The 25,672-nt window shown below is 39.1% G+C and overlaps 1 protein-coding gene across 1 annotated transcript in view; it reads right to left on the reverse strand.

The window, feature by feature from the left end:
• The window catches only part of LOC124151459 (retinal guanylyl cyclase 2-like), a 596,567-nt gene that overhangs the window by 534,631 nt on the left and 36,264 nt on the right, over positions 1 to 25,672 (reverse strand). The window contains exon 2 of the mRNA XM_046523944.2: positions 6,087 to 6,731. Within this exon, the coding sequence (XP_046379900.2) occupies positions 6,087 to 6,731 (645 nt within the window). The remainder of the gene's footprint in view (positions 1 to 6,086; positions 6,732 to 25,672) is intronic.

Raw genomic sequence — 25,672 nt, forward strand, 5'->3', positions numbered from 1 at the left:
AGTGGCTTGATCCTTTTATTACCGTCTTCGCCATGCTTGTGGTTTTGACACAGACGTCCATTGATGGAACGAACCAGAAAATTCTTTGGAATAGGCCGGTATACACCCTCAGACCTATCCAGGCCAACAAACCTGATCTTATCCCCTTTTTGAGAAATCGAATGAAATCATTTATACCATTGAATTGTCTGTACTGTTTGACACTGATGTGATTGACAAGATTCAGGAAAAACATGACAAATATGCAGACCTCGCTTTTGAAATGTCACGCTTGCATCACAAGTACCAAGTTGTCCGACTCTCTATTGTTCTCGGTGCCTTAGGTTTGGTACCTCCCAATCTGTTGACTGACATTGAGAGAGTACCGGATTTGCTGCCATGAATACAGCCCTCTGACAATCTGGCTAGTGCAACAGACAAACTACTGCTACTACTAATAAAGAAGATATTGAATCGCTGAAAGGTGAAGCGAAAATGTCAAAAACTAAAATGAAAATGTCAAAAACTAAAATGAAAATGTCAAAAACAAAAACGATAATGTCAAAAACAAAAGCGAAAATGTCAAACAATAAAATGAAATTACAGAAAACGCGGTAGGAATATGATCACGGCGGTGGAAATAGTTTTCTGTATTTTCATTTTAGTTTTGACCTTTGCGTTTGTGTGTTTGACATTTTCATTTTAGTTTTTGACATTTTCGCTTCACCTTTCAGCGATTCAATATCTTCTTTATACATGTTTTATTACATATCTGTATGACAAATCGTGTTAACTTGCAAAAGGTTACGATAACAGTAAGTGAAATATCAAAATATTGAAAAAACAGACTCCATGTCCCTTATGGGCCACCGTAGATTAGGGCAGTAAGGGCTCCAAGTAATTCTTCTAGGTATTGGATTATTTAGTTTGACATACAGTGATTGACATCATGAGTGTCGATCCACACAAGTCTATCATTTGACATAACAAATAGTCTGTGTCGTAAAAGGTGACTATGCTTGTCGTAAGAGGTCAGGCTCGGTTGATGCATGTGATCGATCCCAATTGTGTGGATCGATGCTCATGATATTAATCACTGGATTGCTCGTCCAGACTCGATTATTTACAGACCGCCGTCATATAGCTGGAATATTGCTGAGTGCGGCGTTAAAGAACAAACCAACCAACCAACAAATAGTCTACCTGCATAGTCTAGTGGACAAAGCCTCTAATCAGAGAGGGGAAGTTCGGTGGTTTGATCCCCGGACGCGAAATAACACAATATCAGGCACTTGTGCACACATTCATTTACGCACGCAGGCCCTTTAATTAGCACGCCCTATCGCATGCAGGTACCTTAGCATGTAGGCACTTACTTACGCACGCATGTCCGTGGTTCGATCTTCTGACGCGTCATACTAAAATATTTTACGAGGTGGTCATACACGTTTGTGGTCTTTGTCACCTTATGTACAGCTAATGGCATTTGTTATGTTCTTCACATTCTCAGATTGTGAAAATACTTCCTTAGTTTTGTTATTGAAACTTGTTTTTTGTCATTAACTAGATATGTGTCTGAGTATATTTCGTCACCATATTCGAGTTTGCACGATTACACAGATATATCCTCCGACTCACAGTTAAATCACCCACCCCTACAGCCCAGACTTAGCCCCCAGTGACTATTTCCTGTTCCGGCAAATGAAATCTGCCCTAGGTGGAAGACGCTTCCATGATGACAAGGACATAAAGGCTGCCACAGAGGCGTGGTTAGGGGGCCAATCTGCGGATTTCTATAAAAGTGGTATTAAAAGCTTGAAGGACAAATGGAATGAGTGTATTGAGGCGAATGGAGATTATATTGAAAAATAAAAGTGCAAAATATATTCTGCGACTTGGTCTTATATTGAAGTTGCAAAACTTACTGAACGCCCCTCATAAGTTTTGATGAGACCGAATGGCAAATAGTTACTTATATATAATTACTTGGTCATTATTAAACGATATACTATACAGATGTGTGTATCCTTCTGTTTGATGTTACAATTACCAAACACTTGATCTGTAACAAATCAACAATCTCATCTGCAACTGAAATTTACTAGATTATGTGACAACACTAAATATATTGTGAGTGTTTATGTTTAAGATTAGCTTTCGCCTAAAGAAACGTTCTGAACATTATTTCATACATAGCGTGAAAGTGACCGGACGTCTCTTATTCGAACAGATTTACAGCTAATCAGTGACAGGACAGGAATATTATCCAGTGAGTTTTGTTGTTTTGTAAAACATGTAATAATGTATTACCTATTCTATCATTTGAAATTGTCTTGTTAATAACACACTGAAAGAGTCCCAGAAACACTACATAAGTTATACTATATTCAACAACAAATGTTCCTGTGACATCAATATTTTAGTGTATTTTTCAAACAAGTATAGAGTGGTTTTCAATATTAAAGTACCTGTATGGAATCAAGTCACTAAAACGCAACTGCTACAGAAAAGCATGCATTTCATGCAAAAGTTGACTTTTATGCAAGCCCCACGCATTTCACTACCCAAGAATGGGTATAAAAATATGTGCGTTAACGGGATTCCAAATGCATTGTTTAGCATCGTGCTGACAACAACCACTCAGAAAAACAACATAATTACGTAATTTTTCAACATTACGAAATGCCACGCCTGTCCGAAAATGAGCGTCTGCGAGCCATTGGTATGCTTGAAGCAGGATCGAGTCAACTTGATGTTGCAAGACAATTTAACGTCCACAGAAACACCATTTGGTGTTTATGGCAACGTTGGATACAGACGAATGCAGTGAGAGACCATCCTTGGAGTGGCAGGCCACGCGTAACCAATAATCGACAAGACAACTGGATTTAAAAAACACACCTACGAAATCGATTCCGGCCAGCAAAAGTGACTGCAAGAAGCATCCCTGGCCTTCGACGAATATCTTCACAAACCGTACGTCGTCGCCTCAGATGTGCAGTTTGATAGTGGTAGAGGGAAATGGACAGCGCTACCGCGACGAGATCATCGGCCCTGTTGGTCTACCGTTTTTGCGTCGTCATGGCCGGGGCATTACCTTTCATCATGACAACGCCCGGCCTCCAATTATCGACTTGTTCAGGATTCCCTTTAACAAAACAACGTGAATGTCATCCCCTGGCCGGCTCGCTCCCCTGATCTCTCACCAATCGAGCACATGTGAGATGAGATGGATCGGCGCCTTCGACGTCAACCACGTGTACCAGAGACAGTCCAGGAACTTCAAAAACATGCTCCAGCAGATATGGGCAGATATCTCACAGGACTTTGCGCGACGCCTGGTCCATTCCATGAAACGAAGATGTGTTGCTTGCATCACAACCAGAGGTGGATACACACGCTATTGATTTGTAAATTGACACTTTGGCATGTTCATTTTTTTTTTTATGAAATCACGCATTTTCTGAAGTCAGTATGGCAAATTAAACCGTTTGAACACTTACAGGAGTCTTTTATATGTTGCAAACCGAAATTGTTTCAGATTTGGTAGAAAACATTACTTTGCATTAAATCATATTCAATGTCACAGGAACTTTTGTTGTTCAGTTTATTATATCCGATGTTGTAGTGGAATGTCTTTGGTATTTGGATTCAGCGCGCGGTGACTGGAATCTCATTGAAATTATATATTTTACTCCAATGCGATATCTCTCGATCTGGCATCCCCTCCATAGAACGTGGCATCAGTTGAACCATGAGTGAAATTAGAGCACTCTATCAAACGAGGGATTTGGCTTCATTATTTACCACCTCGATTCGGAAATATAGATTGTAACAAAGAAAAACTCACACAACACAAATATTCCTTCGATGATACTGTTGTGGTGTAGAAGACAGGGTGCTTAAAATATGATCGTGTTCTCGAGATACAAAAATCAGATATGCTGGTGTGAATGATTCGTTCAATCACAACGAGTATTTAATTAAACCTTGCGTTTTATGTTTCCATATTCTAAACGGATGTTTCACATTCCCACACAAACAAATTAATACTTTCATTCTTTTTCTCTTTACATTAATAGATATCTGCATTGTACAATGTAATATTTGTATTTGATATCTTTGTATATTTGTGCTATGTACTAGTATTAGAGTTCACATGACTTAGGAGCATTCGTTATACACAAGCAAAATCTGTTATATGTTAGAACAAATAACATACCTAAATGCATTTAGACATATCTACAATTATTATTGGGTTAAGTTTGCATTTAAAATCATATTTGCTATGTCATAATACTATCTGATAAATAGCCTCAATGCTACAGATGTCTTAAGGTACTGTAGCTGTAGCAGGATGGTACATGGTTAGTAAGGTAAAGAACTTGTCGACATGTTACCAAAACAAGAAGTTTCAACTATCATTTAAATGCATTTATGTACTATACACAACATAGACATAGCCAGTGTGAGTTGGTCTTTGTATTACTTTTTTTAAGGATTAAAGTTGTATTTGTTGACTTTCATCAGCTGATGGTAAATTTGCTCATGTGAGGCACTGTCTTCATCAGCTGATGAACGTCAACAAATATAACTTCAATCCTTATATTGACAGATATATAAATCTTAAAAAATCAATCCGGCAATGTCATTCACTTGAAATAAAAGTTGCACCAAATAAAGTTAGCATTGGAAAGAAATCCACACCCGGCTGAAGCTGAAAATGGAATCACATTAACGTTCTGTGAACTTTGGGTGTGTGTTTGAATCATACTACGGCTGCTGATAACTTCTAGGATTACTGCTTGAGGCGGCGCGTTTTGATTTCCCGATTTTCTTTTTCCAGCATTCTTCATCATAGCTTCGAATGGACGCTTCATTTCGTTGACCCGACTTATACATGATCTGTGTGGCTTCAAAGTCGCTCTCAGTTTTCCCAAATGATTTTTAATGTTATTTTTAGACATTGAGGAATCCCCCAAAAGTAGTTCTGTATCTCTCCGCTCGATTGGCAACGTTATCACGTGACATACCGACGTTCATCGGGAAATGAACGAGGTCACCCGCTACTGTCAATATTAGGAGCATGAGAATCAGAACTTTGTAAGAAATGGATTAATTAATTAACATCGGTAATGACTCAAAGCACTGATTGATCAGACACATTTCATAGGGATCAGATTAATATGGGTAAATCTTTTATTTCAACCTATGATGACTGGTATTTATATTTCAACAGAATAACTGATTGATTGATGCATGGTAGATTTTCATTTGGTAGATTTCCGAAACATACTGTCAGTATAAAAGGAAAAGGAACTTAGAGGAAAAGGGAAGAGGAAATGTTGATATAAAAGTAACATTTATAATCAGTTGTTTTATTCTGAAGGTTATTCTTCTGCGCGGATGTTTTATAATTATAGATCCGTGGTAATGGCCTGTCAAAGATTTCCACGTGCTGCATATGTAGGCGTATCTCCTATTTTATTTCATTGAAGTTCATGGCAGTATTAAGAGTATTTGTTAAATATTTGAATGTTGCAATAGTTAAGGACTTGTGAGAAATAACACAAAGGCTGTTAAAAAATGTCTCCCTGTTTTCTGGCGACAGTGACGAAAAAAATTGACATGGCAATATACCGTTTTTCACGGCCTTTTGCCCGCTATCTTCAGTCGTGCCAATTTAATTGAAGCAGGAACTTCTGTGTTAAGAACTTCTATCGTACAATGAAACAAACCATCGTCTACTTCAACGATGTATTTAACTCTGGACAGAGGCCATCTTGGATTATTTGTTTTCATACTGTCGACATCGGCTAGGCTATATTCAAATTGTGTGTGAGCATAAGAAATGTGTACAAAGTCACTGTTCGCTCAAGAATACATATATGTTTTATTTCCCTCCTGAACAATTGTTGTCATGGTCAACGGCAAACTGATCGAGTGGCTGATTGTTTGATTCTTTTAATGAATACAAAGGTGAGCCATACAAATTACGTAGTGAATCACATGCTAGAAAGAGGTAATTTCAAATGGAGAAAAACTTAACCCCCTCCCTCCGTTTTGGGTTATAAGAGTTATGATATAATCATAAAGAAACAACTTACCAGTTTGTTGAAGTCGGCAAGATATATCCTTCTTAAAGCACTGGTCAGGCAAAATAATACCACCTGGCCAGTTTAAGGTATCATTGTACCTAAGAGACCACGTCAATGCACTAGTGGCAATCATGGAGAGTTTGGGTGAAAATTTGCCATCATCAATATTTAGATCGTACATTAGATAGTTGTAAAGTGTTCGACCATCCTGGTCAACAATCACTTGACGTCCATTTGCCTCAAAGGTCACATTTTTCACACGAGACGCAATTTGGAAAAGATCTGTGTAAATCTTGTCTTTGGAATCAAGATATTGTTTGATCATATGACCAAGGAGAAGCAGGGCGCTAGTTACAGATTGGAAACTATTTTCTGCTGGGTCTGCAAAATCCGTTTTATTATGTTTTAGCGTTGTGGAAGAATTTGAAGGTAGTTCTGCTGACACTACAAGAACATTTTCTAAAATGTTTATGTCTTCATAATAAAAACTTGCATTTCTTATCTCATTCACTGTGTAGGCAAGAAAACTACCCAACTGGATATTGAAAGAAGAGGAGGTAAATGTGAAAAAGGCATGTTTGGTGCTACGTTTCATCCGGGCTGCTGTCGTCAGGAAGTGCTCTTGATCTTGTAAGTCTAAGCACAAAACCACAACTGAAATAAATAAATAAATATCATTAGTTAAACGTCGTATTCACAACACGAATTGCTACGTTTCTGTTAGCTGTTATGACTATTGCTCCATCATGGATGTGTAGACATATTTCTTCTCACAAAAATATTATATGACAGAAATTGTAGAGCAAAAAAACACCCGAGTTTCCTAAACTCTGTGTCTCGCCAATCTCGTGTTCTGCTTATGATCCATTCGTATTATTCATTGTGCCCACAATACCCAGCAATCCACTGCTAAATCGGCATTGACAAAACTTAAAATACATTACAAACAGAGTCCATTGTACGATAATATCAGTTAATTGTAGTGTAGGTCGACAGTGATTTGCTGGTTTGACTGTTGTGTCATGGGATTGGATGTCGGAAATATTGAACATATATTGAACGTTTGTCCAATTGCAGCCATTTCCCTATGTATCATTATGACATGTCATGTGCAGTAGTTATGTGCCTTTGATATTTTTTTTTATTGCTGTAGCAGTCAATACAGTCATGGCATCCATGATGAATGTGTCTGCTAGTTATATATACTCTTCCAAGAATTATTCAAGAAAAACTCAAGACGACTTTTTCGCCGCATTGGGACAAACCTTCATTGGGAACCTTGATGAATATGGTCCACATTCTCACGTTCTTTTTATCGGAAGCAGTGCGCTATTTCGTTTACAATTGCCGGGAATCAAATATCATCTGTGTCAATTTGGAGCGTTATATCGTCCAAATCATTTGTCTGTGAACGCATTCTGAAGAGAACAGTAAAGTTCCACAACGACAACCTATTTATTGCTATTACATTAGAGTCTGAATCAAGCCCGACGAGGCACTATTGTATTCTAATTTTAAAAGGTGAAACACAAATTAGTTGCGGGGAACACAACGTTTCGGAGTATATGCTTACTCCTTCATCAGGTGAATGACTGCTCACAGTTAACAGTTTATGAATGAATAGATTAGAGCAACGTCATAAGAATCGAAGCAATTTTCTGAAGAAATTACAGTTCGGACAGATTCAGCAAACTGTTTTATGGACTAAGCATTAAATCATATTATGTGTGCTTTATACGTATTTCTTTATTATCTCGTGTATCGTGAATCATAATAATATGTATTACATCATAACTATTGTGATACCTATTACCTACATGAAACAATACAAACTCTGAACAATGAGAGTCTTTTAAAAGGGCACGTAAACTCTTTTTTTCAGATTTTAACACTTTATATTTTATCACAAATGCACTTGCGCTTTTAAATACTTTCTACGAATGCTGATATTTCTGGGGAATTAATGATATGGATAGGTCCCAGGATCTGTAAGATCACACAAGGTAATCTTGTAATCTGGACACACGTGTATCAAAGTAAATGCAGTTAATCGAGGTGTATTCGTGCATGTGAACGTCAAATACAATGGTAGGCTCCAAAATCAAAATACGTCCCATACCCATCGAATAATTTATCTATGTAACACCTTCAACAGCCCATGTCGAATGCCTGCCTACCTGGTGCCTTCAACACACTTGATTCTATTCACAAACCTTGACATTTATAAAAGATTCAGCTTTCAATGCAAAGTGATATACAGCAGATGTTTAGGACACATGTATAGTGTTAATAGTCAAGTGAGCTCACGTTGTGATATCATAAAGTTACTTTCCCTTTTTAACTTTGACATTTTTGTACAAGGAAAATCGCTGTCTTCAAAATGTTCAGGAATATTGCGTTGACAACGCGTGTAACACGCATGTGACACGGGTTGCTCAACGGAATATTGCACACAGGTTGAGCAATCGTTGTACACGGGTGTGCAGCTCGTGTGCAACCCTTTGAGCACACGTGTGCAACGAGTGACCCACGTTTGTGCCAAGCGTATAACCCGTTTCAGTTGGATTTGACAAATGGATCAAATGGAACAGTGAAATTAAACAGAACAATGAGATGTGAATCTTGAGTTAATGAACGGCCACTGACCTGTGTTCACCAGACCATAAACACAATTTCGGCCCATCTTAATTAGTGTTCAGTTGCTGGACTTAAAGGCATGAACCATTTCACTAGGGTCCAGTATAGCCACTGTGACTTGCCAATAGTAGTACAGTGGTGGATTTAGATACGCGTTCATTGCTACAGAACCGCCGAGTTGACACGTCGCGTGTTGGTACACTACTGCTTGGAAGTTCATTTCCCTTACACGCATTCTGAACGCATGAGGCAACCCGTGTGCATCCCGTTCGCCACTCGTGTGCAACGTGTGACACACTCATTTAAAGAGGGAACAAACTTTTGACCAAAGGAGGACCTTAAGCTGAAATGGGAGGTAGTAACAAGGACAGCAATTTTTGATATCCTGACGAAAAATGTTGACACACATTTTATGATATGTACTTGTTGATGTCTCCTTTTAGATCAGTCAGATCCATCTTATTTATACGACCACTGGCTTCTACATCATCTTTTGCGATGGTGTTAAGAGAACACATAATCCTGGAAAATGTTATTGTCATTGAAAAGTTTGTGTGTTTTGACATTAAAGGTCTGTAGTGAAGGTTGTCGAACTGTCACTGTTCGATTGACGCAGATGCCAGGCAATAAAAAAACCCTGCACTTATACCGTTCATAGTGCTGCTGTACGTGCAGCTCCGTGGCCCTTTTGTTAATGCACCTGGTGCGTTTTTTTCCGAATTGTACGTGTTTCCCGACGAATGGTTTGCATGTCCTTGTTGTGATCGTTTTGATCCGAGAAATCTTTCACTGACACTACAACACATTAAACCCCTTCACCTCTTGGTCTGATAATTTTGCCTTTATGGCCAAAAATATCCGTATTGCGGTTTTTAAAGAGTATATTTGTTGAAAGGTGAGGATGCTCCGTTTTGTGTCCCTTGTGATGAGAGAATCACATTCAAGTATGTTTTGCTTGACCGTGTTGAATGTTCTCTCACAAGGGATAATTATTATCATTCAATGTCTTTAAAGGATCTATCAAATACTATCAATGCTTGTTTAATTCTCGATTTTTTTAAAGAAATAAAATTGTTTGATAAATTTCGAATGCTTGCATTCTTTCTTAAATAAGTGTGATGTTATCACCAACTGAGATTATTGAAGGCGGTTAAAGTAGTGTAAAAATATTGTCCCCGTGTCCCCCTGACAGTGGCAGAGTCCATCTTATTTGAAGTATATAACATAGATAAGTGTTTTAATTCCTTGATAATAGTTTGTTGATATTGGTTAGCATTCCAAATAACCACTGGCGTCCAAGGTGATGGCATACATCCTGCTGGAGAATCACGCAGGAAACAGAAGCACCGTAAGTCCCCATCATCCTCAGTGAGGTGGTCTAGCTTTGAATGCTTGTGGTCTATAGCCTAGTTTTAACATATCTAATCAACCTATTGACGAATTTTATACCTAATCTGTGATATTTACCTTACTGTTCTAGTGTCCTTTGTCGACAGGTATTTAACCATAGCTAACTTGTTCTCATCGCGATATTGCTGCAATATTGCCGTTGCATGTAAATTTTAACTCTCACTCACTCACTGAGTGTCGCCCTGAAGGGAAAGTGATTAAGAAAGTCAGCTAGTGTTGCTTTACGTCGCTGTTTCACTCGAGAGAATGGTCTGTGTAGCAAATTCATAGATATCGCGATCTAGAATTAACAAAGAAAATGAGAACGAATATGTGTTGTAACCATTGTTCGCCTTCTCTATCTATCACTATCATTTCCAGTATTCTCTGTATATTTGTCTACTATTCTCTTTCTCGTCATACTACTTACCTGTCTTTTACCATCTCTATCTCTGCTTTCATGTTCTCTTACATTTCCTCTGAATATCTTAAAAATTAATAATTCTCCCACTGCTATTTACACCAATGCAAGCCGCTAAATCAACTGTATGGGTTCTGGGTGGTTTCAAAGCGTCAACGCCAGAAAATAACCAGTCTTGACTATCTGCCGAAGAAATATTTCTAAGGGAGTAAAAGGAAAAATAGTGGTGAATATTATTTTACTGGATAACTGAATATCAGTGATGACACCAAGTGTTCGCCTAAAAGGTAAGCATGTCCTGATGTACCGGTAGTAACCGCCACTCACACAACAGTACGTGTTTGTTGCCTTAACTACAAGTAAGGGAGGTAACTCGAAACTGTAGCTGTCTGTAGGTCACTTCCAAGCTCGATGTTGTACGGGCACCTCAATCAAATTGCTGCCACTCGGAAATATAGTTATAAATAAACAACTACAAATCTTAAATCTTAAACAAATTCTTTGTCCATCCAAATACTCACAAAATACAAAGACCGTCAGTGTAACAAAGTGTAACACACCTCGATGTTGAACTTGCCCAATAATAATTGAAGACTGCAAATTTCAATTTTGCCAAGATAAACTATTTACTGTTAAAAACAACATGAACTGTGGCAGTAAGATGTTATATATGTTTTAACATGTGCGGGATGTGATGAGCATTATATTGGAGAAACTGGTATGCAACTGAAAGACCGAATCACTGTACACAGACAACAAATTCGATATCCAAATGTACGTTGTATAAATGTAAGCAAACACATTGATGAATGCGGGAGTGGTCATTTTACTGTCTTTCCGTTTTATAAATTGTTTAATAATGACAAACATTTACGAATGGAAAAAGAACAGATGTTCATTAGGCTTTTGAAACCTAAACTTAATTCAAAAGTATAATTTTCAAAACTTCCCCATGTAGCTAAGTGTGTATTTGTGCACTCACACCATAATGTATTCATGCCTCCCACTATTATCACTAGCTATGACGTCATATGCTTTATGACGTCAAAAGCATAACGTTGGCTGTCGCCGAGGACTACGTTTTACTTCTCCCTCTATTGTCACTATAACATCTTATAGCTAATATGGATAGAATTATCATTAAAACGCCCGCATGTTATCAGGAATGCGCGGGCCACTGTAACTTGATAATGCCCCCATATTATTTGACGATGGGCCATTATCACGCCCGTTGTTAGGTGACGTCATAGGATAGGGATACGTGACGTCACGTTCAATAGTAACCTCATCTGGTTTGTTCTATGACGTTTCCATATTTGTAAAAGTGGATCAGTGACATTCGTGTTGATAGCAGTAAATGTTTCAAAACCGATATTGTTGTTTGATAACAAATTCCATCCATTTTAGCTATAATAACCGTAACGCTATTTTTCAGGGCATTATCATTTGCAGAAGCCCTCGGTCTTTTCAACTGTTAATGGAAGACCTCGGTTAATGGAAGACCTCGGGCTTCTGCAAATGAAAATGCCCTGAAAAATAGCGCTACCCTTATAATAGGCATTATGACGCCACAAATACTACTGTTATGCGTCGCCTAGGACTCGAATGTAAGTTAAAGTTTTCATTACAACTGAAGAGCAGTTGAACGGCCAAAGATCTTGTGTGGATAAAGGAATTTTGACAAGCACGAATATCTGGACATTGTTAACAATGTTACTGCCATGAAGGCGGCCTGTAACCAGGCAGTCCAGTGATTAGTGTCATGAGCAATGAACCGTGTCCTTGGTGTACGATCCCCCCATTCACTGAGCCTGACGACCCGATCCATAACCCCCATAACAGGGACATATATGTACCTCCTCTACAACCCTCACTTTGAAGTCGAATAAACTTCAAACTCATCATGCACATTAATACATAAAATATATGCACACATTTCTGAAAGAATTGTCTTGGTCTTGGAATTGTTTTTTTATGTCGTTTGATACACAGAACAGTGATATATCTAACGATTCGCCAGGTGCGCGTTAGTCACAAACAATTTACGAATTATTCCTCTCGTTTTGCATTTTATATTCAATGGGTTCATTCTTTTTTCAATATTGTGATCACAGGATATTAAACTGTTTACTTAATTTCTCCAGGAATTGTAAAATGTATAAAATTAAATCTATATCAGGTACCCCGTTTGTTCAACCTTATACGATTATCCTGATAATTCTATACCAATAGAGCTTTCTTCGCATCTTTTATTGTGTAATTCTGAGACGAGATGAAGAGAAATAATAACATAATAATGAACAAATATATGTCCAATATTGAATATAATTTTGGTTGTTTTGAAATATTCTTTTGGGTATTTCATTACGTAAATTGATGCCAAACAGGTGCGTGTCTCGTCCAATTTAGATACACGATAAACTATCTAATTGTTCACATATATATTGGTGAAAGCAGTAATTTTATGTTGTGTCGCAAAAGCGTCAAATTCCGTTTTACACATCGAGATTTTCCATACCCTGAACGAAATTATGGGAGATATATATTAATCAAAATACCAGTGTCGTCTTTCTCCGACGTTATCAAAGACATAAAACCCGCCATGACGTCAAAAGGAATGGTGTTATTTTGGGGGTATTTCATTACATTTGATGATAAGGCTAGTGCTCCATTAATAATGGTGCAACATTAGTCAAAGTACACTTACATTTTTTAGGAGAATGTTGGAATCTAAGGACTAAGTAATAGGTTAGATAAGGTCATCCATTTCTCTATTACCTCTTTTTTATGAAGTACGATTTCATCATTTCTTATGGGGTTTTTTTAATAACTAAACGTAAAGAGTTTCAATATGGATATTTGTGTTGGAATAGTTTAGTTCCCCGTGAACGAAACACCACGAAAATATATTGTCCTTACCAACAGCTAATTCTCACCAATTGACCTGATTCACAATAAACTAGTGCTTAGCATAGCGGAATTTTGCCCCATTGTCTTTGTACGCGTGTAACCTCTCTGTCGCCATTTGACGTCATAGAGAAAAATCAGTTTTCGTCATTTACGGCATGCTATTTTTGGCATTGAATGTATGTCGTTATACATACGCATATAACTCCATTTGATATATAGTTATGTCGTTCAGATATTAGGCAGTATTTTGTTCGCTGACAGTTTCCGTAAAGCTTCGAAATAAAAAAAATCGTCGCACAGTACTTTTATCGGTGTACGATAAAAGCGGAGAAATTACTGTTTTTCAACGCAGAATATATTCTCGGACAACACTTAGAAGTGTCTTTTTTTAAACGGGTTTAATATTTGCAGTTAACTTTACACCATCAAATAGGAAATTTAATATTCTCCATCTCTGCGTAATTTTATAGCCAGAGGTAGATCCAGTCTCGCGTGAGCGCAATTCTTGCACAACCTTCACTTTTCCGATCTTAGAAAAATGTGCGTCAGAAAAAAACCTCGGCATCCAGAGGGATATGTCCCTCCTTTACAACCCTTACTTTGAAGTCGAATAAAATTCAGAATACATCACCCACACAAATACACTTCACAGTTTTGAATAAGGTGGGAAATTCCATGTTCTGTGACATTATCCACTGGCATTTTAGGCCAAGCAAAAGTACATCGTAAATGTCGCCATTTTTTACACATTACTAAATCACCACTCACGGCGTTATTTACAGCATTGTTTTAAAATCTAAATTTCGGAAATTTACTCGGAAAAATGAATTTCAAAAAGGGCATATTAGTGATCACGGGTATCTGTCTTTTATGAAATCACCAATGATCATTCACAAACGTCTCCCATAAGCCTAGAATTGTTTAGAATGTTTTGGAAAATACTCAAACACGAACGCCGAAGTGAACTTTCCGCCATATTGGATAGTGCTTACAAAATCACGTCTCGGGTACACCGGTTATGAGACGCCTGTAACATCACGTATATTTCAAACTTGGCTGCGATACATACATCCTTGAATTCCTCATACATTTTAGAATCAAATGTCTAATGGTCTTTGTCACCAATACAACGTGGCTAGATGAAATCAAGCAAAATAAGTGGAAAGTGCAAAGTGCCAATGAGGAAGCAGGTGTGAAAAGACCATGATAAGGTCACAGTATAAGACAGCTTCGGGCATCATGTTGACAAGCAATATATCATATTTGGTAAACCTTTCTGAGATACCCAAATATGATACATTGCTTGTCAACATGATGATTGTCACCAGACCCGTGAAGATCCGGGGTAGAATAGGTATCAGCATCCCATGCTTGCCGTAAAAGGTGACTATGCTTGTCTTAAAGGGGAAGTGTACACGCAAAAATCACTTTCTTTCTTTTTCTAAACAAAACGCAATTTTAGAATTAGTTAGTATCTGTGTTTGAAAATATACACTCATTTTTTTTCACAGTGAAAGTAGGAAGCTCACAATAGTGTTAAAATGATATGTCGTTATGAGGCCTTCGTTTTACGAGCGAAATAGGCCTGAGTTATCCCCCTTAGATTATGACGTAATTGGTGCCAATTCAACTGGGTCCCTGTATATTCTCAACGCAAAAGATATCAACGACCAGTTTGCGGTAAAACAACATGGTCTACGACACACTCCGGCGCAGTGGTGACTCAGCATAACACAATTCTGGCTGGCATCTGAGACGCTAGGATCACAAAACTGTACCTACACCACGTGAAGCGGCTCTAACAAAGCATGATGACGTCATAATGTTTATCAATTGGCACCAATGACGTCATATTGCAAGGGGCATAAGCCATGGTGTTTTTGTTATGGAAATAGAACACTTGGTAAATGTGAAAAATATAAATCGTTTTAATGCAAAAAATATGTTAATTAAATATGATGTTTTTATATGTTTGTCTATGAAACTTCTTTGTTAACACTTTTAATGTGGAAAAAGTACAAGACAAATTGGTTCATTTCCGTATGAACTTGCCCTTTAAAGGGGCATCTGCGGTAGGAACTACCGCACTCTAGTGGGCGGAGCTTATAGGAGTGATCTGACAGGTCAATATGACGTCATGATAACACACGAATTTCATTGGTTAATGCGTAAACGGGTGACGTCATGCAAACACCCACCCATGTGGGCCGTTTGACAACAAGGACGTAAGTTTTAATGATAATAAATATCCATCAAACGATTCCAAGACTTTTAAAAAAACACGTGGGTCTTTGGTTTCAAAACCTACCTGCCATGTCGGCTTCAGATCTTCATAAAATAATACCATGGAATGTCCACGATTAATCCAACACAGTCCACACAAATTATAGTTCTGAGCTATTCTCTGGAGAACGAAATACTTTTGTCGTGATGAATATGAGCAGTGTAATTGAACAAAAAAAACATAATATGTGTCCAGACACCAATCGTTATCCTCTGGAGTACGGTATATCTGCAGTTTATGATTAGCATTTCTCACAATATATACGGCAATCGGTGATTTCAACAGTGTTTTTCTTCGTTGTGTTCGTCTTGACTTCATCTGGAATCTGGATGACAACGATGTTGTAAAAAACCCTTCTAATGGTCAAAAATATTTTCAAGTGTTGAAAGCAGTTTTTTTGTCGTTTCCGTGACATCTTTTCATTGCCCGGTAGCAATGTGTTTTGGCAAAGTCACACTTGTCAGAAAGCTTCTCATGCCAAAGTAACTCGATCCGTGAAACTTGGCGGGTCCCAGTGACCCAGATTCCCTGTTGATTGGCATGCCAAGTATCATTTGCATAAGGCCATCAATTATTTTTTGTATGTGTTCCTCCCCTCAAGCCTCAACTAACTAGAGAGCGGGCGGACGAAATATTATATATTAGATCTACTAATCAAAAATTGTCTTTCAATAATTGTGGAAGTTATTTTATGACATTTAAAAAGAAAGTTTAAAATCTTGGTACTAAAATCTAGTCCATGAATTAATTTATAATGTAGATCGTTTCCCTTTGCTTGGTTTTTAATAAACAACTTAAGAAAGATAAAGTTGACCCTTTTCTTTTATGGCGGTGCAATGGTAGATCTAGTAGTGACACGAAAACTTGATATTTTTTCACGTCGGAATGGAGATAGAAAATATGAAAATACGGACAGCCTCACATACTTCGAAACGATGTTCAGATAAATATATTTGTTCACATTAATTCTGTCATGTGTGTGAAAATGGATTTCAACATAATTTTCATCAAGCTTATTCAGGTTGCTGGCTACACAGATCATCCTCTCTTTGTAAACTACTACGGCATGAACACATGTTTTTTCTCGAATCTCAATGCAAAAATGTTTATCTCAGATGCATTTTTTTCTCCATCCATGACGGGCATCTGTCAAAATGTCAATGCCTCGATAATCTTCCAGGTCAGTTAAATTCCACAATGTAATACAGACAGCCTCATTCACGGCGTCATCACAAGATTCCTTCCAAATACCCTCCACGTGATCAGGGTGACGACCTTGGGATCAATTAATAAATTAATTTGCATTATTAGAAAAGAAATGTTATCGTGAATACTATTATTGAAAAAAAATCCTGTACATGATACTTTTTGATTGCATTGCGGATTTTTTTTATTACTTTCTAAAACTTTTTGTTTTAACCCTTTCTGACCACGCGATCTCCTTTCAACCACGCCTCATGAGCGCATCCGCTAACAACAGTTTTCTGTCAAGAACTTTGCAGGTTCGCTTGTCTTCAATATGAGCAACAACACATTTTCACGTGACGCTTAATTTGACGGAAAGTTGTTCGAGATCATCAGGGAGCCATTGATCATTTCGATTATGACATTGGTGACTTTGTCGTGGAGAAAGTTCCAGTTCAAGATGACATAATTCCGATCGTCAACTCGAATCGACAAGATGGCGCCTGTCTTCCCGCCCTTGCAAATGTAACAGAAACTTTGACAAATTCAGTGCCGATTCTTGGGGTTAGTGAATCAGTGTCGAAGCGATATATCATTGTGGAACCAGATGAAGCCGAATATGTATGTTCACACTTCTTTTGTCAACCATGCGTGACACGGCACAGACAGTCGCACTTTGGTAATGGTGAGGCCACCATGTTGCCGAAATTCGTCGATTCGAAAACAGCGTTGCCAAAACTTCTTGACTGAGCTAAATAAACGAAGTGGTTGGAGAGATCGTAGATACTCGGACTTGAAGAAACGGATCTTTAACGTTGCAGCATGCGCAGATGAAGGATTAGTGCGGACCAAACGGGAAAGAGATCCAAGATTGTATTTTAAACCGCCTGCGCGATGTATATCCAAATCCCCCGAACAAAAATACATGGGACAAGTGTGGATCTAATGATCAGTTTTGTGTGTGAAAATTCTGTGAAAGAAAAGGAAATCCATAATTAAAGTTGGAGGTTTCTTTTTTTCGTAAGTACAATATTATCTAGATAGGCCTAATGTAGGTCAAAACATCTTTATGTTTCGTTACCTATATATCAGTTGCATGTGTGCATTGTTATGTTGATGCACCTGACACATTCATATTTTGTAGTCAAGCTAAGAAATGTTGGCGCAACTTCTGGTGCTGCAAATTAGGCCCCTTTCTTGACACAAGTTGAAAAATCTGTGTAATATTTTAATTTTTATTAATATAATCTGATTATTATGTGGTATGGATCTAGAATCTAACTGTTGAATGCAGGTGACCAAAACTAAACAAATCTCAGTAATTTTCGGATTGAACTGTAAGAATCTTGTCGTCAATTTCGTATTTATGTTTTGTTACTGTTACATTAGCCGAAACTGTTGATCTGCTGCTGTTCAGTCGTAAAAATATTCAACACAATGAACTTTGACCTCAAATGCATTGAATCTGTCACATGTACACATGGCCATGTGTTTTGCTATTTATAGCGCAACCGTAAATAAGCTCCGCCCATTGTGATTGAGGCAGACGCCAAACACGATCGATTCGTATTTTTATGATAAAACTACAGAAAATTTATTGACTTATATCTAGATATGGAGCCATTAGTGGTATCCAGGGTATAATATTCACATACGCATAAGTATCTAAGCAACTAGGAAATGTAGACATCATAAACTGACACTGATTGTTCAGGTATAGTGCTCAATGTGAAGGGGAAATATTAATCATGGAAAATCGAAATCATCCCTTTTGTCATACAGTTTGGTACACAGGGTGCCATCCTTTTGAATTTCTATGTACAGGAACAGATAGTACACTGAATATAGTTTCTCAGTTTGTTTCTTTTTCCAGGACAGATGAGGTGAAGATACTCATTAATTCTTGCATTGTGGAAAGATATTGAGCCATCTATATACCTTATACGACAGCATCAAGAGAGACATCCGTCCAACTCAAAACAGGATGGCGCCCTTGATATCTGCAACTGGCAAAACGATAAGTGACAGAGGCAAGCAGATGGAGAGATGGTTTGAGCACTAAAATACTGTCGGAAATGCTCGAAAACTGCTTTTTTGGCTTCATTTAATAAATACGAGTCATAGGACTATAAAAAGAGCATATATCAAAATAACCCAAATTGCCCTAATATTGCCTGTCCTAACTGACACTGTGATTACCCTTAAAATGTACTTTTACAGGTAGGTGATGATCAACTTAGAAAGTATTCGTGCGTCGTCATGCATGTATGAGATGGCCTATAACTTGTGGTAATTACCTAACACCTGTCCCGAGGTGATGACCTATTTGTTGTTCTACAGATGATTTCTTGAGGTAGCATTTATCTCTGCTGATGACGTATATGAATATGTACTTTTGAATGTTGTGTTGTCTTGCCACGAACACTTTACACTCAGCTAAGATGGGCACAGCAGGGTTGAGCTCACAATTTCTGACTGGCGTACGTAACACAACGTGACCGTGTTGTGCCGCCGGCACATATGTCCAGTACTTTACAGGGTTCTAATTCAACCGAATTTTCTTCATGAGTGAACTTTCGTTTCATGTGGTTTCATTTATGATGGTTCATGGGTGCTTTTTGTCCATCTGCCGATAGCTACATGTAGTCACTGGAAGGATTCATCAAGGTAAATTATCTAGACGCCCTGACTGTGATAGTTATGAATGGTTCGGAGATAATGTCACCTCATAGACGGGATGGAATATTTTCCCCTGAAAAGTGCCCGGTCATCGCCACGCGCAGTGTATCGAAATCCCATCTCTTGGAGGGCAATAGTTAGTGCAGTTTACATTAATTTTACCTTTAATTCCTCCCAAATTCTACGACAAGTCAGGGTTACCTTCTGCTCATAAAGCTTGTACACTATATGCCTAACGACCCTGTATCAAAGCTGTCTAATATCCTTTTACGTCCCAGTTTTGTTTTTGAGACCACCCCTATACCTGTTTTGTTTTATTGACTTGATGGTATGAATTGAAAACCATATAGCTTGGGCAGTTCAGTAATTCACCCATTCTAATTAATAATTGTTTCCCCTTTATCTCTCTAAAGTGTAAAGAACTTGATCACATTTCCAAATACAGACTCCATATTGTGTACCATATGGCTATGCAAGTGTAATGTAACATGCATCATGGGAGCAATGTTAACAAAACAAACACAGCGTCATTTTGTCATTTTAGAAGATGCACATCTCAAATTTTCTCAAAATCATGTTTATGAAGACTACATTATTGTCATTATAACGGAGGCACGTTTTCATATTTCTAGTCCGTTTCAGACTGCCACCATCAGACGTAGAATAAATGTAAACTTCCTGTTTTTGTTTGAATTTGTCTCCTTGTCGATAGGACTCCTTGTGACTGAAATACTTTAAACTAGAGGTAGGTCGATCCGTAGTTACTCGATATTTCAATAACAACAGTCTGTGAAAAATTATATTCTTTTTTAACAGGCAAAAAGCAGTTTTCTAGCATTTCGAACAGTACTTTACTCATCTCTACTCAAGAGAAAACAACATCTCTGATTCTGCACTGGGAGCCATTTAGTGCCTATCAGTAATGGAGGATGAAGATGAGAAGAGCTAAGTAAGTGCGGAATTGGGCTCTTGCTAAGCCACCTTATGGAGTTCTGTGTCAGTGTTGGGAAGAGAGTGTGGCACATCAGGACACGAGCGACTGTAACATTGTTACCTTGTGCAAGAACAGGGATGATAGAAGCATTTGTAACAACTAAATCTGGATCTCTTTCCTGAGCCTCGCAGGAACGCTCTTTGCTTGTGTGGTCCAAGTGTGGCTCCTCAATATGATCCAGTCACTCCAGTTTGACAGTTTGTCCTCCAGACTTTCGGCACCTGAAGTGGTGTAAAACAGGGCTTTGTGCTTGTACCTACCTTGTTTGTAATCTTACTTGCAGTCATGCTGAAGCACACTTTGAACCCCCGACTATATGAGTCTACCCCCACACAAGATTGGATGGGAAGGTGTTCAATCTGGCTCGCCTGAAGGCAAAAACTAAGTATGTGAATCCCCCTCCTTTTCACAGATGTTTCGGCTCTGGCAACACACTCCTTGGCTCCATCTTCACAGACAAACTGTCTTTTGATGCTAAAATCAACATTGGCATAGAGCGCCAACCCCACCAGACTGATGAAGAGAGTGTGGAAAAACAGCAAGCTGACAACCAACACCAAGGTTGTAATCTACAGAGCATGTGCCCAAATCACATTAATGTACAGCAGCAAGTCTTGGACACTCTCCTCTAGACAAGAAAGGTAACTCAACACTTTCCACATGTGCAGTCTGAGGCACATCCTGAGCATTAGCTGGAGTGACCAAGTGACAAACTCTGAAGTTCTTTCCATTGCCACGATCCTAGCTAAGTCTCTTCTCCCTGCTCCATCAGTATCACCTCACTGCCGCATGGAGGATGGGACTACAGTGAAGGACCTCCTATATGGAGAGCTCACATCCATTAAAAGGGCACCTTTAAATATTTGAGGTTCCTGGACATTGAGAGGTGGGAGGAACTTGTCAAAGAAAAAAGCGCATGACATTCCAAAGATACCGGTTCTATTTTGATATTGATATAAAAACCATTTGAGCATCTGTTAATGTTGAAGAATGTAATTGAGCTTCTAAACATTAAGAGAACATAAGCTAATCTCAAACCAAAATCCGGCCCCAACTGAAAATCAAATGGTTGCTCCCTAAAGTTATGTACTGAGTTTAAAAGCAACTGTGCATTAGCATGTGCAAGTAAGTTTCCATAGGTCATCCATGTTTTATAACAACATCAGTTTTAAGATGGATTCTCTTTAATATATAATATATGATAATATGATATATAATGTTGGCTTAATGCCTTCCACATGCAAGAAGAACGACGTGTATGCATAGGTGGTATAGAAAAAGACAATTTCAATTTGAATTTTTTTGTTGGTGTTAGATTGTGAACAACACCAACAAGATGATCCGGGGTAGAATAGGTCTTCAGCAACCCATGCTTGCCGTAAAAGGTGACTATGCTAGTCGCAAGAGGCAACTAATGGAATCAGGTGGTCAGGATCGCTGATTAGGTTGATGCAGGTCATTGTATCCCATAGTATACGATGACATGCTTAAACCAAATTAGCGAGCCTGACTACCCGATCCCGTTTGTAGTTGCCTCTTACGACAAGCATTGTATGACAAGCATTGTGCGACAAGCATAGTTGCCTCTTACGACTAGCTTAAGTTCTACTCTCTACCCGGATCTCCACTTGTCTACAAAGGCATTAGCTAGCTGGATCTCAGGCCCTGTGGGCACACAGGGATTCCACTGGAATGTGTTGAGAAACCAAAGAAGGTTTAAGGTAAGGACTTACGTAGGATATGCATCAGTTCACCACATATTATTTGCTATCACTACGAACAGCCATGAGTTTCTGGATGGCACCATAAGGAGTTAAGCTGCAGCCATCAACCCAGTCCAAGCAGCTCCTAGGTCCAGCACAGTGTCGGATCTAACAGCCATGCAAAAGAAGAAGAGAGCAGACCTCCGACCTGGGACCATGGAGTACTGTACTGTACTGTACTGTACTGTACGAACTGATAGAGCATACACAGTTTTGACCCAAAACCAAGTATTGACTCAATGCACATGCTGGAAGTAATGACAAGTCATTGGTATGACAGCCGTGAAACTTTGTTCTACCTCTCTTAGTTGTTGGTGTTTGATGTCCAAATCTCAGATGAGGTCTATGTGAACCTTGTCATTTTGGCAACTTTGTCCTTATTATATCTAAGGCATGAATTTCCCAGATCGAGACACTGTTACCAGGATAATGAAAACACACCAGTCCAGCAGCAAGGTCTTCAAAGAAGCAGTTGAAGTGGATGTTCATTCTACTGGCGAATTGGACTCAGGGCGACAATCTTGGAAGCATACCAACATGCAAGAATGGATCCTCATGGACATAAGCCACACGAAATCTTGGCCCTGGCATCTACAATTAAGGGTCCCCTGTCAACTGTTCAGTGGAATATGTCACCAAGAGATGTTTTTGGAGACGTGTCTATGATCTAAAGGATATCTTGGTGGAAGGTGGACCCCTCGGATTGGCACAGCAGTTAACTGTTCCACATCACATATCGCAAATGTATTTATTCACAGACAACATGTCATTGGGTGAGTAAGGATGTCTCAACAAACCTCTTGACAGGCTGAGTTCTGGTTGATGTATGATACGACTTGAGACTGCCACCACAACACTCGCCAAAGCGTTAGCATTCAAGTATTCATAGTATAAATTCAAGCTACTGTTGTGGTTTTACTAGATATTTCCCTAGGGTCAGCTAGTGTCACAGTAAATATTCTGAGGCATTGTTGGGATCTTCGCTGACCCCCCACTGACACTCGTTTATGAAGCATTGCTTTGCAGACAGATGGACGGACAGACAGACAGACAGCTATTTATTATAGTCTCACCAGGTGTACATGTGTATATACAATACATACAAATGTCACAAAACGTATAATTGCCGCCTCTTTGGAGTTATGAGAAACTTAAAAGACCTCAGTTATCCTTAAAAACCTTGCATATTAGAGTATGGATATGACATAAGTGAAGTGGGCGCTCGCTGAGAACAGCCTAATCCAGTCTGGTTGCCAATACCACAAGCAGCGGACACCACCTCCGACTGTGGGATGAGCATTCAAATGTATAGTCAGGATAAGAATAATTTACATAAATTTAAATATCCATCATAAAAGAATGCTTATCCTGAGTCTCAGGCCTGACTGTCCATGCGTCTGGCGTCTGACAAAGGTTGCTTAAAAGTAGAATGAGGACGATTTGGGTTATGTGTTATATGAAATGAAGAAGGAACTTGAAATGTGTTGTGTCAGGCATGAATCATAAGAAGAGATACTGCTTTTTGAAAACCGCATTGCATTCTCGTGTCTGGTACGATCAGGAATAAGCAGAATACTGCATTTTTTTGTCAACTCCTACCTCATACACCTACCCAGTGACAGTGACTCGCACTCAAGGCATCATCCCCAGAAAGATTTACACCGTCATTGGATATTGTGGTCTTAATTTTACTCTACTTCAAGCCCCTTTGAATATATATACGACCGCCTCCGTGGTCTAGTGGTAGAGCGTTCGTCCGGAGAGCTGAAGGACCCTGTCCCTGTTACCCTGGCATGGTATATCAGTGGGCTAGCTCTATAAATCGGCATCAGTCCGGACTAGTACAAGCAGCCACACACACACACACACACACACACACACGTCGCTTTATAAGTGCAATAATCTTGGACGCGACGTTAAACCCCATTTCACCTCACCTCACCTTGAATATACATACACAATCCTTTTAATTACAAATTAAACAATACCAATTATGTACACTCAACAACAAAAGTTCCTGTCACCAATATTTTAGTGTATTTTTTATTCAAGTAAAGTTTGGTTTTCAATATTGCAGTACATGTATGGAATCAAGTCACAAAAACGCAACTGCTACAGAAAAGCATGCATTCCATGCAAAAGTTTACTTTTATGCAAGCCCCATGCATTTCACTACTAAAGAACGGGTATAAAAACATGGGCGTTAACGGGATTCCATATGCATTGTTTAGCATCGTGCTGACAACCACTCAGAAAAACAACAAAATTACGCAATTATTCAACATTACGAAATGCCACGCCTGTCCGAAAATGAGCGTCTGCGAGCCATTGGTATGCTTGAAGCAAGATCGAGTCAACGTGATGTTGCAAGACAATTTAACGTCCACAGAAACACCATTTGGTGTTTATGGCAACGTTGGATACAGACGAATGCAGCGAGAGACTATCCTCGGAGTGGCAGGCCACGCGTAACCAATAATCGACAAGACATCTGGATTCGAACAACACACCTACGAAATTGATTCCAGCCAGCAACAGTGACTGCAAGAAGCATCCCTGGTCTTAGACGAATATCTTCACAAACCGTAAGTCGTCGCCTCAGATGTGCAGGGATTGTCGCCAGAAGACCTGCCAGACAGGAAACCACCATCAAGCACGTTTACAGTGGTGCAGACAGCGTCTACGCTGGACGGCCATGCAGTGGGGACAAGTTCTATTCACTGATGATTCTCGTTTTCACCTCAGCCACAGCGATGGACGGATTCGAGTGTACCGACGTCGAGGTGAACGTTACGTCAATCATTGTGTCATGGAAGAAGATCGGTTTGGGGGCGGCAGCTTTATGGTAGGGGGTGGGATTACAGCAAGACAGAGGACCCGTTTCATAGTGGTAGAGGGAAATCTCAATGGACAGCGCTACCGCGACGAGATCATCGGCCCTGTTGTTCTACCGTTTTTGCGTCGTCATGGCCCAATAATACACCAGGCCTAATATTGCTCGACTTGTTCAGGATTCTCTTCAGCAAAACAACGTGAATGTCATCCCCTGGCCGACTCGCTCCCCTGATCTCTCACCAATCGAGCACGTGTGGGATGAGATGGATCGACGTCAACCACGTGTTCCACAGACACTCCAGGAACTTCGAAACAGATCCAGCAGATATGGACAGATATCCCACAGGACTTTGTGCGACGCCTGGTCCATTCCATGAGACGAAAATGTGTTGCTTGCATCGCAACCAGAGGTGGAAACACACGCTATTGATTTGTAGATTGACATTTTGGCATGTTCATGTTTTTTTTATGAAATCACGCTTTTTCTTAAGTCAGTAT

This window comes from Haliotis rufescens, unplaced genomic scaffold, assembly GCF_023055435.1.
Source record: "Haliotis rufescens isolate VD_foot unplaced genomic scaffold, xgHalRufe1.0.p SCAF_9, whole genome shotgun sequence".
Taxonomy (NCBI): domain Eukaryota; kingdom Metazoa; phylum Mollusca; class Gastropoda; order Lepetellida; family Haliotidae; genus Haliotis; species Haliotis rufescens.